General features: G+C 46.5%; 1 protein-coding gene across 1 annotated transcript in view; it reads left to right on the forward strand.

Annotated features, from left to right (window-relative positions):
- bop1 (BOP1 ribosomal biogenesis factor) overlaps window positions 1-2,473 on the forward strand; it is an 81,820-nt gene extending 79,347 nt beyond the window's left edge. Inside the window, exons 14-16 of the mRNA XM_072675008.1 lie at window positions 56-140; window positions 424-531; window positions 1,663-2,473. Coding sequence (XP_072531109.1) covers window positions 56-140; window positions 424-531; window positions 1,663-1,816 — 347 coding nt within the window. The 3' untranslated portion in view covers window positions 1,817-2,473. The remainder of the gene's footprint in view (window positions 1-55; window positions 141-423; window positions 532-1,662) is intronic.
- Window positions 2,474-15,473: the final 13,000 nt, after the last annotated feature.

The following is a 15,473-nucleotide window of genomic DNA, read 5'->3' on the forward strand; positions in this document are numbered from 1 at the left end:
TAGTGGATAGCTGACATGACTAAGTTGACTTTTTTTTTTTTCTTCTTCTTTCCAGGTGACAATGTGATCTGCGGCAGCTACGACTGTCGGCTGGCCTGGTTCGATCTGGACCTCTCCACAAAGCCTTATAAAATGCTCAGGTGAGTCGCTCAATAACACTGCAGGCCTTCCTGATTACTGGGGCACTGGTGGCACAGTGGGTAGAGTGTGGGGTTATTGATAACAGGGTTGTGGGTTTGATACTTGGGTCTTAAGCACTAAGCTACCACTGTTTGGGCCCTTAAGCAGACCCTTAACCTACAGTATGTGCTCCGGAGGAACCCTGTCTTCTGAACCTGGCCTTCCAAGCTGGGACATATGCTTATTTATTCATTATTAATATTATTTTTTCACTCCTGACCACTTCTGTCTCTGGCCAATTAGGCACCACAAGAAGGCTCTAAGGGGTGTGGCCTACCACAAGCACTACCCCCTGTTTGCCTCGGGGTCCGACGACGGCAGTGTTATTGTCTGTCATGGGATGGTCTACAAGTGAGTACCCCACCGATACCCTCGTTCGTTATGACCTCAGTCTCCGTCTCTATCTCTCTCACTCATGCTGTCTGGGCCTGTCTTTCTCTCTAGTGCACACCACCCCCCCACCCCCCTCGCCCTCCCCGCCGGCCCCTTTGCTCTCGTATTCTGTCTCTCTTCTTACTCCTTATTTTGGGCTTGGGTCCAGTGTATCCGCAGGGCAGACTCTCATCCAGCCAGTATGGTCAGGAATGCTCTTTGAGCAGTAGTAATGGTGCATGCATGGTCAAGGGCAACACAAATCTGGATCAAAAGCCTTCATCAGCTGGCCTTAATAGATCTTTTTATACTCAGCCCGAGGATGTAATGTTATTTTTCCCCTTTTTTTGGATCCTGTAGTCTAGCTGTTGATGCATATACTGCAGACCATATTTCCAGTCCTGTAGGTTTTATTGTAACTGTAATCCTCCCAACTCTGAACGGCACAAAAAGAGGAGGAAAAGCACTATCTGCCATGTTCTGCACCAAGGATACTCTATGTCCAAATGTTTGGGGACGCGACTTTTAGGTGCACACACACACACACACACACACACACACACACACACACACACACACACACACACACAGCTTGTCTAGTCCCTGTAGAGAAGAAGTACTGCCAATAGAATAGGACTCTCTGGAGCAGATCAACATCATGACCCTATTGGCTCCATGCTGCCTAATGCCAGGGGTGGGCTAGAGGGGTATAAAGCCCCCCAGCATTGAGCTGTGGAGCAGTGGAAGAACTGTGTTCTCTGGGGATGAGGTGGGGTGGTGATCATCATCCAACATCCTGATCACATTTAAATCTGAATGCAATCAAATCAAATCGAGGAGACAGTTACTCCAACAAGAGCAGGATCAACTCCTTTTTTATTTTAAGATAAGATAATGCTTTATTAGTCCCACAGTGGGTAAATTCTCAGTGTCACAGCAGAAAGGGAGAGCAAGACACTCGGTTACAAAAAAAAAAAAAGTAGATAAATAATTTACACTATTTTATTTCTGTACCCTTGATTAGAAACGATGAATGAGCAGGTGTCCCAATACTTTTGTCCGTGTGGTGTACCAGAACTTTTTATTTTCTTGTCTGTTTGTCTTTTACAGTGACCTGCTGCAGAACCCTCTCATTGTTCCAGTCAAAGTTTTGAAGGGTCACACCATCACCCATGACTTGGGGGTGCTCGACGTGGCTTTCCACCCCAGTCAGCCCTGGGTCTTCTCCTCGGGGGCTGATGGAACAGTCCGTCTCTTTACCTAGTCAACCCAGGCTTGTCAGTAGTTTAGCGTTTATATGTGAAAGTACTGTCTTCCCTCCCCTCACAGGAAATTCTGGCTGATTTACAGGGAAAGAGGTTTTTTTTTAGTCTTGATTTTTACAGTGTTTTTGGACATCTGAAGCTTTTCACTTCCAGAATAATCCAGGAAATAGAGAACTCAAGTGCCTAATATCACCTTGTTTTTGAAGATCTGTGACGTTCTTGTTTTTTAAATAAATACAAAAGAGAAAGCAACCTGGCTCAGAGCACCGTAGAACCTTCTCTACGACATAAAAGCAGAACCCGGGTTTGATTCCTACCACCACCCCTGAAACCGTGAACCCTCTGGAAGGACCGCTTCCGTCCTGGGCCAAGCAGCGAATCGAGACATGACCACTAATCCATGGATAAACAGACAGCTGGGGAAAAAACCATGTATGTTCAAGCGTCACCTGTGTCGGAGCGTCTGAGAGTCCGGTCCTAAAATTAAACCTGAGCTTGTTTTTCATCCTGTGTTTGAACCGGCGCTCCGCTCGTTTGTCGGTATCCGTGAGCAGGCATGCTACGCCGCGTCATTTAACATGTTGAGTAGTGAAACCTTGACCGCAAATATTTCTGTGAGCCGTTATTTTTAATTAAAGCTGGTGTTCCTTGAAGAACCTTTTTTTCCTGGTGTTTTTTTTTCTCCTGCTGTCCTTTCTTCCTCCCTTTGCCACAGGTCAGCGAGCGTGATTTGAAAAACCCTTGAAATATATGCAGCGAGGGACCGGGGAATGGGGTTCTTTTCCTGCGTGGGGAGGCCCAGACGTGAGCGATCAGAAGCCTGTGTGTATTATAGATCAGGTTTCGCCAAGGCCGTCCACCTACGGGCGCCTCCCCCCTCTCTCTCGCCGTCAGTCTCGAGTCTGCACGCCTGCCGGCCTTCCTGGCGAGAGCGAGGGCAGGCTGTCAGCTTTGTTCAGAGCCTTTTTTAAGGCCTTAAACACATCCCTGCAGCTCATTCACACACATTCACCAGGAGCTTGTGAACGCCGCTGAAATAATGTGCTCAGTGCTCTTCTGAAGAGGTTGAGCGTTAGGCCCACAGCTTCCCGAGGAGCAAAATGGTGCTTCATCTGTTGCAGCCGAAGGTTTTTAGAGACTAAAATTAGGCTTCCTCTGCTGTCCACCTCTAAAACCGGGCTGCTGTTTGGGGTCATGTGCTGTAACACCATGCCTCTTACCTCAGTTACCTCAGTCCTCAGTTATATAGCCTTGATAAATGTCTTCACTGCGAAGAATGGCATCTTGGCAAGTGAAATCCTCTTAAATCAAGTTTATATATCTGAAATTTCACATTTTTATATTGTAAAAAAAATATATGATTTTTTTGTATATGCTTCATTTTTAGTATTTATTTTATATTAATTTTATAAACTCACTTCTAGCCTCATTTTTCTTGTTTTAGTTAATGCTACTCTGCTGAGTGTGTCTTATTCCACTGGAATCTAATTTTGCCTGTTAAGCAGTATTTCTTCACACAAGCTGAATTATTTGTTTCTTAAATTAATCAAAAGTATAATAAAGGTCTTATTAGAAAAGCAAATAAATAAAATGAACTTATAAATAAGTTTATATTTTTATATAATCTAAAAAATGACAAGTAGTAAATACAGAACTTGGACCTTCAGAGAGTACTTGGATGATTAGAGTACTATGGTCACCTTATTGTCGTGTGTTTAGTAATGTCTAAGCTTGGAGGTATCCTTTGAACTATTAGTCTATTCTAACTAGCTATGGTTTTTCTTGGGTAAAGAGCAAAGCACTTTGTAAGTCGCTCTGGATAAGAGCATCTGCTAAATGCTGTAAATGTAGATGTAAATGACCAGGTTTAAGAGATTTCAAATACTATGATGTTTTTTTTGTTGTTTTTTTTTTTCACTATTTAGTAAACCAGTAGTGATGGATTTTAAAGTGTTTATTCATCTAAAACTCTGTTTCTCAGCCGCCAGCACTACAGCCACGGATCTGCTCTCCAGCTTCTGTGGAAGGGCTGCTTGTGGTGAGAGCTTGGACCAATGTTTGTGTAGAAATCAGTGCTCGAGTTCCATCTGCTGAGGTTTGCCAGGTGTAGAAACTTTTATTTATCTTCCTTGACACCAGTAGGCTGGGCACATTTTTGGTTCTTTTAAGAGGAGGAAGAGGAGGAGGTGGTGGTGGTGGTGGTGGTGGTGGTGGTGTCCCATTTCTATTAATAACCTCTGAGACACTGTCATTGTCCCCTATCCAATTATTTCCCCTTGACTCCCTGAAAACATTTACGCCGAGGCCATAATTTAGGAGGACACGACTCCTGTTCAGATGTTCGGATGGAGTGGAGGCCGGTTCTCGCAGTAAAAACATTATGCGTTCGGTGTTTCTCAACCAGAAGCAGAGAAGGAAAACTGCCCGTGATGATGGTCCTGGGAGTGGAACGTTGGCAGCGGAAGACCATCAGAACACTGCAGTTCCCCTCGAGATCAGATCTGGAGATGTGGACCAAAACATTTAAACGCTACATTTGAGGAGTCGTCCTAATAAGATGGAAGTGCTTGTGATATTGCATACATGCATGTGAGCGGTGAAACGGCCATGCCTCATAAAGTATACGGCCTCTCTCCATTTAGTCTGTTTCCACTCTGAATATTAGGGAAAAAAGGCCAAACTGGTCCCACTTCACTTTACCACATTTATCAATTAACACCATCAGTAGCCAAAGAAACTGGAGACTCAATTGATTGCAGCTGCTCCCCAATCCTGGCCTGGCCTGCCCTGCTGACCTGTCGGGCTGCAACTGTGTGGAATTACATTATTCCTAATTAATGCGCTGGGATTTTATCCCCATCCATAATAAAGGAAAGCGACGGCCTTTAAAGCATCTGATTGGCAACAGAGTCAGACTTGAGTGTTTGGCGTAATAAACCGACAGCGCAGTCGACTTTGCCCAGCGCGCATGGCTGAAATGCGGTAAGACGGAGACGAGGGGTCCAGACATTCTTGACACACTCTGGTCCAGACTGAAAATGGCACACGATGAATTCCGAGGCGAAGCGCTCGTCTGTGAGATGACATCATAAGCGCTCAGGAAGACTTGGTGACCCCTTAATGACTTCCTCTGGTCGGCTCCTCTTTGCGGGCACAGCCAGACTGTCGGAGGCACGGCCTGATGGGCCATCGGAGATCCTCTCCCCTGCTGTAAACCGCCCTTTTATTAGCTCTGCTAGACAGTGGACAGTGAATAGGGGATTTGTTGTCTTCAGGTTTTCGCTGTTAAATTCATAAGGTGCTGCGCATACTTTGCGTCTTGCCTGTCCATAATTTGAGTATGACTTCAGACAGTGGCATTGAAACAGTCTGAAAAGAAAGCCCTTTGGAGGCTTTGAATGTCTGTCACGGTGCGTCTCACCCACAACCCTGGATTGCGCTTGTGTGTGTGTGTGTGTGTGTGTGTGTGTGTGTGTGTGAGTACCTGTGGTTTTCCTGTCAGTGAAACCCAATAACAGTCCCATTGCATCACTCTGAATAGTTCTAGGAGAAAATGGATGCAGTCTTGGCAGTCGCTGAGTGTTTCCATTGCTTTTTCTAAATCTTTTTCCTGCTTTGCGTTCTCTCCCCACAGAGTGAGTGGTCAAAACAAACAGCAAATATGCAGTGTAGAGAGACTGGGCACTGGGAAGGCCACATTCCACTATAAGTGGAAAAAATTAGAGCCCTGTTCTACCCTGCCGGCGTTCTAAAGCTCCTAGAGGTTTCGCTTCCATAAATTAATTTGAGCACGTCGCTGAGAGGCCGAGCGCTTCAGGCCGGCTAACAGCCCTGTCGTCAGCAGCTTTTTCGGTGGCCGTGTCGGAATCGTTTTGGAAAGAAGTGGGGACTGTGGGGCCCGGAGTTTACCAACCAGTGGGTATGATGTACCACTGGACCACACTCTGGTCAGAGGGTAAATAAACAGAGGCCTTCTTGCTGGTAAGTGACTCGCGGATGTAGAAACACCGGGTTTGGGAACTGGTTTTACAGGAAGGTGAGTCGTCTTCGGTTTGTGTCCCTGTAGCTCTGTCACCTTTTAGTCATGTTTAAGAAAAAGGTGGGACACCCCATGATCGCCTTTGTCTTTTTGAACATATTTAAACATCTGGACAGAGGCCATGTGGGTCAGTTGTTTCACTCGTCTTTTAAATGAAAACTGATTGAATCCTCTAAGGTGGGTCGGACTGCGTGATAGTTTCTGATGATGCTCCATTAGTCTTCATCCATCTTTAGTATCAGGATCATACCAGGATCAAGCTGAGCCACATAAAACTGCACATGTGAACTGAACCAAGACTCTGATTTACACCAGAGACAAATCCCTTCACTCAAACCACTTCAGGAGGAGGTCTGAGACGCACCTGAGCTACGACATAGCAGTGGAAACACCTCCACCCCTCCAAGATGCATTCCACAACCACAGCCCCTCCCGCTGCAACCGAAATGAGCAAATTTGCATATTCTGTCCCACACCGTGATCTAACTGAGGATGTAAACACATGGCTAAAATCTAATTGCCATGCAGTCCAGATACCAGTCTCATGAGCATCTGTAAACTGGGTTTTGGATTATGGTATATGGTGTACGGCGTGGTGTAATAAAGTGGTCTGTTCTTTGTGTCATGGCTTCTTTAAGAAGGTACTATTACCCTGTGGGTAAAGCCCATGGGTAAAGGTCTACACCTCCACCAGCAAGCCGACCCCATCCGATTCGCTCACTGGAGATCACTTGTTGGCGGGACTGACGTGTACAGAAGAGTGAGAGGAGGGTGGTGAGAAAATTATTTTATTTTATTATCTGTGTACTGTGATAGTAATTGTAGGCAGTTGATTTGCCAAAAGGGGGCACTATTAGCAATCAGGTCACTTATGTGTGTCATTGAAGAGTGTGAACATACACTGGAAGGATCTCAGATCTCTTGAAGGCACATGATTTCACTCACAAACTGAACAGCCTGGACCCAGACTACACTTACCCTAAATACTAGAGCTCACAGGTATTTAATTACACTTCAGTAAAGTCCAGTTAGAGGAAATCTCCCCAAGCCATTGTCTACCTGGGATTGATTCAGTGCCATATCCTGTGTGTTAAAGTGGCCTAGGTGTTCCAGTCATGTGAAAAACAAAGTGCATTCTGTTTGAATTTTATGGTTTTACCACTCAGGACATTAAAACCTATCTGTTCCTTAGTCTGTCTAAAAATCAGGTAAACAAACCTCAGATGAACGACATACTACAGATTTACTACTGACATACTGCTGCATTATTTATGTAACAGAACCTAAAGCCAGAATGACATGAAGTAATGGTTTTCTGTAGGACTATAAGTCTAACATTTGTTCTGGAGGAATTTTGGCTCGCTCTTCTTCACAATGCTGCTTCAGTTTATTGAAGTTTGTGAGCATGGGTTTATGCACGGCTTAGTTAAAGTTGAGATCTGGACTCCGATTGGACCGTTGCAACACCTTGATTCTCTTCTTTCCGCCTGCTCGGTTGTAGATTTGCTGTTTTGCTTGGGATCATTGTCCTGTCGCATGGCCCAAGTTCAACCAAGCTTTAGCTGTTGGATAAATACTGTGGTACTGTGAAGTGTTCATGGTCCACTAAATGACTGCCAGGTGCTCAGGTCCTGTGGCTGCAAAACAAGCCCAAATCATCACCCTCCACCAAAAAGATTGAAAGCTTTGTTAGGGGTTTGGTTTTTACCCAATGTGGCACAGTTTACTATGGCCCAACGTCCCACTTTGGTCTCGTCTGTCCAAAGGACATTGTTCCTGAACCAGAATGCTTCAAACAAAAAGCAAAAACCTCTTTAGTCACGCTTGCTGATGGTTCATCAAGAGCATTTGATTAGCAGCACCTGGCTGCTACCTCACACTCTCAATTGCTATGGAAGCAGCAAGAGTGTCCTTAATATTTAGACACTGCTGCTGAATTTTGGCCTACTTTTTATTAAATAAATAATGACCGGGTGGAATATGTTGTGTGGTGGTGTTCATGTGAGGTTATATTTATATCTTTTTAAGACCTGCTAGAAACCATATGTTTATTATTACATTCTGAAACGTAGAACCAAAGAAATAAAAAAGGTTTTTCACAGGACTGTATAGCAACATTTTATGTGATGACTGAATGTAAAATCAGATTACAGTTGTTTACAATTACAGTTCATTATTTCACTATTGATTGTTACTTTCTCACACTGATCTGGGTGAGCTCTAAAAAACAGGTACTCTTTAATAAATATAGCTTTATAACATATGCACTTTCATTATTCCAACTTCTGCCAATTACGACATACGCTACATGTCCAAATGTTTGTGGACACACCTTCTAATAAATGCATTCAGCTACTTTAAGTTGCACCCATTGCTGACACAGATGTGCAAATGCACACACACAGCTTGTCTAGTCCCTGTAGAGAAGAAGTACTGCCAATAGAATAGGACTCTCTGGAGCAGATCATCATCATGACCCTATTGGCTCCATGCTGCCTAATGCCAGGTGTGGGCTAGAGGGGTATAAAGCCCCCCAGCATTGAGGAGCTGTGGAAGAACTGTGTTCTCTGGAATGATGGTGGCCTCACAGCAATTCTCCTTCAAAGTCTTCTTCTCTGGACAGTAGAGACAGTTACTCCAACAAAAGCACAATCAATTCTTTTAATACCCTTGATTTCAGAAGAAACAGTGAATGATCAGGTGTCCCAATACTTTTGTCCATATAGTGCATGTTATTTTTACATATCTGATGATATTTTCTTGTACTATTAACACAGTGATTATTATCTGCTAGTAGCTCACTGTCTACCTCCATGTTTAACCGTCACCAGCTCTGTCATAGTTTAGCTGTGTTTCATGCCGGCAGGGGGTCTTTTCACACACTGGACCGGGCCTTTGTCTCCAGAAACTGCAACACAAGGCTTTAGTGAGGGTGGTGGTGCTGATGTCTGGGGTGTCAGACCCTGATGCATCCCGCAGTGATGTTGCTTACTCTGTGAGCAGTTGAGAAATCCGAGCACGCACAGCATGGATCTGGCACCCGAGCGGAGCGCTGCAGGCCAGGATCCCGCTGCCAAAACCTGATTGATGTTTTTTTTTCTTTCCTGCTTTTCGTTGAGTCATTACAAACAGTAGCAGCCAAACACATTATTGACACTGTGAGGCACATTAATGCTATTTTCCTAGCATCACGTTTGAGGAACTCTTTCTTCCCTCGCCCCCAGGCACAGTCGCTCCGAGTGTATCTGTGATCGCGACCGCAGTCGAGAAATGAGGTTTTCTGTTTGGAATCTGGAGGACGGCGATTCCAAGCCGATTATGGTTTTGAATGGGTCTGGTCCTCGGGCAGAAATAAAAGCAGGTTTATTGAGTATTAGACACAGTCACGCCTCCAGTGTTAATGTATAAGCAAACCAACACAAATCTCTCCACAACCACACTCCTCTGATATACCACCGAGCTGACTGTGTGACTTTATGCTGTGGGCCTGCGGCAGCCGGTAGTTACCAGGGCCCGGTTTAAGCCCTGAATAACATCTGAGTAAGCGGCGCTGTGAGATCTCGGTCCTTCATGTGGTGATAAAAGAGGGGCGACTGATTCAGCATTATCATCACGGCCGAGCCCGTCAGTGATTATAGCCGTACACGGTACAGCGAGCAGATCAGCGGGTTCCTGTGGTGCTCAGGTGACTTTACACCAGTGATTGGTTATTTATACAGAGGTTTGACTAGAACAGGATCGGTTCCCTCTTGTGAGACTTGGTTCTTCCCAAGGTTTCTTAGTGCAGTAGCAGCAGCGTTCCGGCCCGGAGTGGGAATGACGGAGACGCCGTTCTCCCTGTTCCAGTCAGTGGAGCATCAGCCTGATCCTGAAGCTGCTGATTGAAGGTGGAGCTGATACAATATCTGATCTGACTGGTCTGATCTGATCAAACCGAGTCACACTGAATCAGATTTAATACTGGACATGACAGTGACATGAATCTGACTGGTAAAAAGTCCAATTTCACCTCACCTCTTGCCGTTCAGACGTTCAAAAAAATCTGTCTGGCGCAAATTTAATACACTATATAGACAAAAGTATTGGGACACCTGCTTGTTCATTGTTTTTTCTGAAATCAAGGAGATTAAAATAGTTTGTCCTGCTTTTTGTTGGAGTCTCTACCGTCCAGAGAAGAAGACTTGTGAACGTTAGTGAGGTCAGGGTGTTCACGATGATCACACGCTCACCTCATCATCCCCAACTCACCCATCCCAAAAGTACTGGATGGAGCTCCTCTACCATCATTCCAGAGAACACAGTTCTTCCACTGCTCCACAGCTCCTCAATGCTGGGGGGCTTTATACCCCTCTAGCCCACGCCTGGCATTATTAGGCAGCATGGAGCCAATAGGGTCATGATGTTGATCTGCTCCAGGGAGTCCTATTCTATTGGCAGTACTTCTTCTCTACAGGGACTAGACAAGCTGTGTGTGTCAGCAATGGGTGCAACCTAAAGTAGCTATTTAAAGCCCGATATGTCCGTGAACATTTGGACGTGTAGTGTATGTGTCAGATTCAGATTTGAGCAGCCTGGCAAAGACGCATCCAGTCCTGTTGTGGCGCTTGAGCGTTTGAAGGTCACGTACGGGGACACACGCAGGGGCTTAGCGACGCGGTAGCCAGAGCAGGCCGAGCCCAAAGCTCCAGAGGCAGGAGCAGGCCAACCGCTCGCTCACACATCCTCAATCTTCCTCCGTCTGACTGTCCTGTCCTCGCTGACAATGGAGCCCTTCTTCAGCTTTGAAGACTTTGGCAGATGTCGCCCAGAAAAATACATTCCTGCAGGCGTGTTCAGTTTTTTTTCTGTCCTTCTCTTCAGTTACGAAAAGCCCCCGCACGTCCTACTGAAACGTACCGCGCGCTTTCAGACGGCAGGGGAGTTTGATACTCCTTGACCCCAATTTTGCAGCACCTGCAAAAAATCTAAACTTTGGGAGTTTACAGTCTTTTAATTGGAGGGAAAACAGCCCTGTGAACTCTTGGCAGCCGCCTTAATTCAGATCTGTTACAAATTACTGCTAAATAGGGGAACCTTTTTTATTTTCCTCCACATGTGCTTACAACCCAGCAATGACATCATGGGTCCTCTAGCCGTGCAGACGGTGGTGGAAGCAAAACCACACCGAAATTGAGTTGCCTGAGCTAATTTAGAGAAAAGTAAAAGCCTGCTCTCTGGTTACTTTAAGCACCACATTTGATATGGAAGGGGCGGCTTTGAAGGCGAGGCCAGGCGGAGAGGCAGACTCCTGCCCTCCGCGCACCAGTAACGAGTACTGGCAGCACCCACCAGCAGTCTTTTATTATCTGGACACACACAGGGACCTCTTCCAATGTGTGTGTGTGTGTGTGTGTGTGTGTGTGTGTGTGTGAGAGAGAGAGAGAGAGAGAGAGAGAGAGACTCTAACAAATGTTCCAGGAGGCCATCACACCTACCCCTGCATGTGTCAGGCTGGTTTCCTGTGTGTGCAGGGCCTGGGTTCCAGTTTGTTTTTGTGTGATTTTAAGGAAGTGCTGTTGGGTTTCTCTCTGCTGATCTGGAAGGATAGTTCTACCTGCCACATCCAGCTGTTCTCCGCTGCTGATTGGCTGTGTTCTTTCTGAGCAGCCCTCAGAGTACTGTCACCCTGCCACACGCCACCAGAGCTCACAGTGGATTACTGTGTGTTTGACAGGATTGTTCTCATTATAGCTTTAATGATCTTATTCTAAGCTTCTGTAGATAAGCTCCCCGGACAGAAAATTAGCACCGCGCATGTTTAAGGTGGTAGAGGCTCTGGCTCCTGCAGATGGCGCTGCATGAGGATGACGGGGCTATAAACACCTGTGGGTGTGTGACAGGACTCATACTTTGAGAATAGTGCATGCAGTACAGTGCAGGGAGGGTCGCGTTGGATATGTGGAAAATGTGTGGGTCACAAAGCAGATACAGTTACTGATTGGCTAAAAGGAGTGATTTTCAGCATTTGGGTGTGGCCAAAGACCACAGTGTGAAGGAAGTAGCTGAATCTGCAGGTGGGTGGAAGCGTACGGTCGTACGGGTCTACCAGCAGGTAATACTACGTTACCAAAACTTTCACTGAATCACAGATACTGTAACTGATACTCATTCGTTTCAAAACCTGCTTTATTGTTGTTTTATTGTTGTTTTTCATCATATTTTAATCTCATTCATTTTTCAAAAAGCGGTGGGTGTAGTATAGAGGATAACACCACCACCTTCTCCGTTGCAGACTATGGTTCAAGCAACCACTCCACAACAATAAGGGTTCTTTGGAAAGACTCCTAATTCCACCTTCTCCTACCTGTGGAACATGATTCACACGGAAGAGCTCTGGATAAGAGCGTTAGCTCAACGCTGGGGGGCTTTATCTCCCTCTAGCCCACGCCTGGCATTATTAGGCAGCATGGAGCCAATAGGGTCATGATGATGATCTGCTCCAGAGGGTCCTATTCTATTGGCAGTACTTCTTCTCTACAGGGACTAGACAAGCTGTGTGTGTGCATTTGCACATCTGTGTCAGCAATGGGTGCAGCTTACAGTAGCTGAATGTGTTCAGTAGAAGGAGTGTCCACAAACATTTGGACCTATAATGCATCTTGAAGGTGGGTGGAGGTTTTGGGAAACTGCTGTTGTGTTTTCCACTAGCTGACCACTACAGCAGAGTACTGCCCCATCGCTGAAATTACTGCTGGGAAGCTGAAGGCTACTGAGAGTGAGACCTCCATCCTCACTGTGGGGGATTCCCCAGGGCTGCGTAATACACAATGAGTAACTTTAAGCTAAGATAAGTAACCTGTTTCGAGGCTCGTTTCAGGCCCGATGCTCACCAACCAATCAACGGAGCAGCAGACACACGCTCCATGGTCTCCTCACACTACAGCTGACTGTCCTGCAGCCTGTGCTGGGGTGGAAGCAGTTCTCAGGGAATTCTGCAAATGAATAACCCCGATTAGGTCGTACCTTGAGTACCGAGGCCTTGATGGCTGTGTGGGTTTGTTAAGGATGTGCTGGGGCACTGGCCAAAGGGTGATAAAAATGCCTCAGTGCCCACTGTCTGGGCACACGCGCCCTGTTTCAGCACCGATTCCTCTGGAAATTGACATCGGCATCTCTGTGAAAACAGGATGTGGGGAATGAGAGAGCAGGAGCGAGCAGATGATCAGTCCCAGCCAAACGGCGGCACGGCCCCCATTCCTCCTGCTCCTGCTGCTTCACTTTATTACAGTGTTGTGTTTTTCTTCGCGGGGACCGTGCGCTCAGTCACTCAGGCTTAGCGTGTGGGTCGCGAGCTCTGCGCGTGAGTAAACGCTGAGGCCTTCAAAGCCTTAACCACAGTTCTGGGTGTGGCCAGAGAAGCAGGCCGTGAGCTGGACTATTCGAGGACAGACCCTGAGCGGTTTTAAGAGCAATCTGACAAACGTCGACGTGGGGCTTTTTATATGGACCAATCAAAATGCTAGATTTGAGGAAGTAGGGTGAACTGACTTCATGTGAGACACCTCAGCTCTTAAACTGCGGAGAGGAAATCTGTCCATCTAATGAAAGTGTTTCAATTCACTGGCAAATTTCCTGAATTAAGCAAAATTATTAGTAGATAATATTATTTAAAACAAGTACAATACTAGATAAAAGAAATTTGCTATTCACATCTTAGCTAACCCAAACCCACACCCGAATCGACACCTGAATAAACACCCGAATCGACACCCGAACCGACACCTGAATCGACACCTGAATAAACACCCGAACCCGAACCCACACCCGAATCGACACCTGAATAGACACCCGAATCGACACCCGAACCCACACCCAAACCCACACCCGAACCGACACCCGAATCGACACCTGAATAAACACCCGAACCCACACCCGAATCGACACCTGAATAAACACCCGAATCGACACCCGAACCCACACCCAAACCCACACCCAAACCCACACCCGAACCGACACCTGAATCGACACCTGAATAAACACCCGAACCCGAACCCACACCCGAACCCACACCCGAACCCACACCCAAACCCACACCCGAATCGACACCCGAATCGACACCTGAATAAACACCCGAACCCAAACCCACACCCGAATCGACACCTGAATCGACACCTGAATCAGCTAAAGAGCTCCAAGCTTCTGTGTTAGGAGCATTAGCAGGATCCAGTTAAAGTGTATTCAGAGACCCAGCTGTAGAAGCATTTCATTATATTTGCAGTGTTCCTTCATTTGTGAGAGTAGATCTGAAATGTGATAGCATGTGATCAAAATCACATGACTTCTCAAACGGCCAATCATAGATTAGAGTGATCCAGCATTCAGACACATTTACTGTTGTTGTTAAACTGTGGTCATGTGATCCGCCAATCACACAAGCTGCTGACTCTCAGAAACCGGTCTTCTGATGCCGGTGTTGGTTTGAGTGGGTCAGACCTCTTCCTGTAGCGGACCTCCTCAGTTCTCTCCAGCTTCAGGGTCTTCTGATGGTGTAGGAGACGGTCCTCCCCACACTCTGGCTTTATCTGCAGTTCCTCTGAAGGGAAGAGCTCCACTGTTCAGAGCTCTAGAGCTGGATCTGAGCTTCTGGGTTAAGAGTCCAGTCTAGTCGTTATGAGAGCAGTCTGAACCAGCAGTGTGGGGTAAGGCAGAGGTGCAGTAACACTACAGGGTTTAGAAGTTGTACATTATAATCTTACTTTACTTAATATAGAGCCGCTGCAGAAGCCCTGACAGTGCAGCATGGCGGGTTATTCACTGGACTTGAAGGGGAAAATGGAGGAGTTCTAAAACTTTTGACTTGAAATAAAGCACAGAATGGAAAAGAAATAAAAGTGGGTAAAGGGAGAGGAATAAGTGGGGGTAAGGGTCAGTCCTGATAATGACATTAAATTGCATCTCTTCTGTTTTGGACCAGATGTGTGTTTGGTTGCAATCACGGCTTGGCTGCGGGGGAACGGACACATGACCTCCCACAGAAAAGCCTAAACTCTGCTGGCTTGGCCGTCCACTTCTCTCACGTTCCCCTCTTTTACCTCTCTCTCTTTGCGATTATCAGCTTTCTCCTCATCCCTCTGTTCTCCTTCTCCCGTCATTTTCATTTGATACGAGCCCTCCTGATTTATTCCCCCCCAAAACCTTCCTGCTCTGGCTCTGGGCTAATCCCCACCCCAGCTGTGGGGTCCCCCTTCGGCCATAAATCTGAGCCCCTAAATCCTTACCTGGACGCTGTTCAGAAAGTGCACTCCTGGCAGGAAGCTGGGGGAGGGGGATGCTTGGGGTCTGGGGGGGCAATGTGATCCCTAAGCTAACCTCTAAGTGGATCACACCACCTGAAATCCCTGTGTTTCGCTGACGCGCACTCCATCACTCAGCTGCAGACATCCGCATTAAAGGAGTAGTCCTGTGAGAAACGCTGCTGCTCAGTTTTCCCTTTGCCTCAGATGTCCTCAGTCAGCCGGGACGGGTTCGGTGCCCCCAGCTTGTTCCTTTAGCTTTGTGCAGGAGCTACAAGGCTAATTTAGCTAGCAGGTAATGGAAGTGTATGGACACCAATTAGCCCTGTGCAAACTGCCTGCACT

Source organism: Salminus brasiliensis, chromosome 3, assembly GCF_030463535.1.
Source record: "Salminus brasiliensis chromosome 3, fSalBra1.hap2, whole genome shotgun sequence".
NCBI lineage: Eukaryota > Metazoa > Chordata > Actinopteri > Characiformes > Bryconidae > Salminus > Salminus brasiliensis.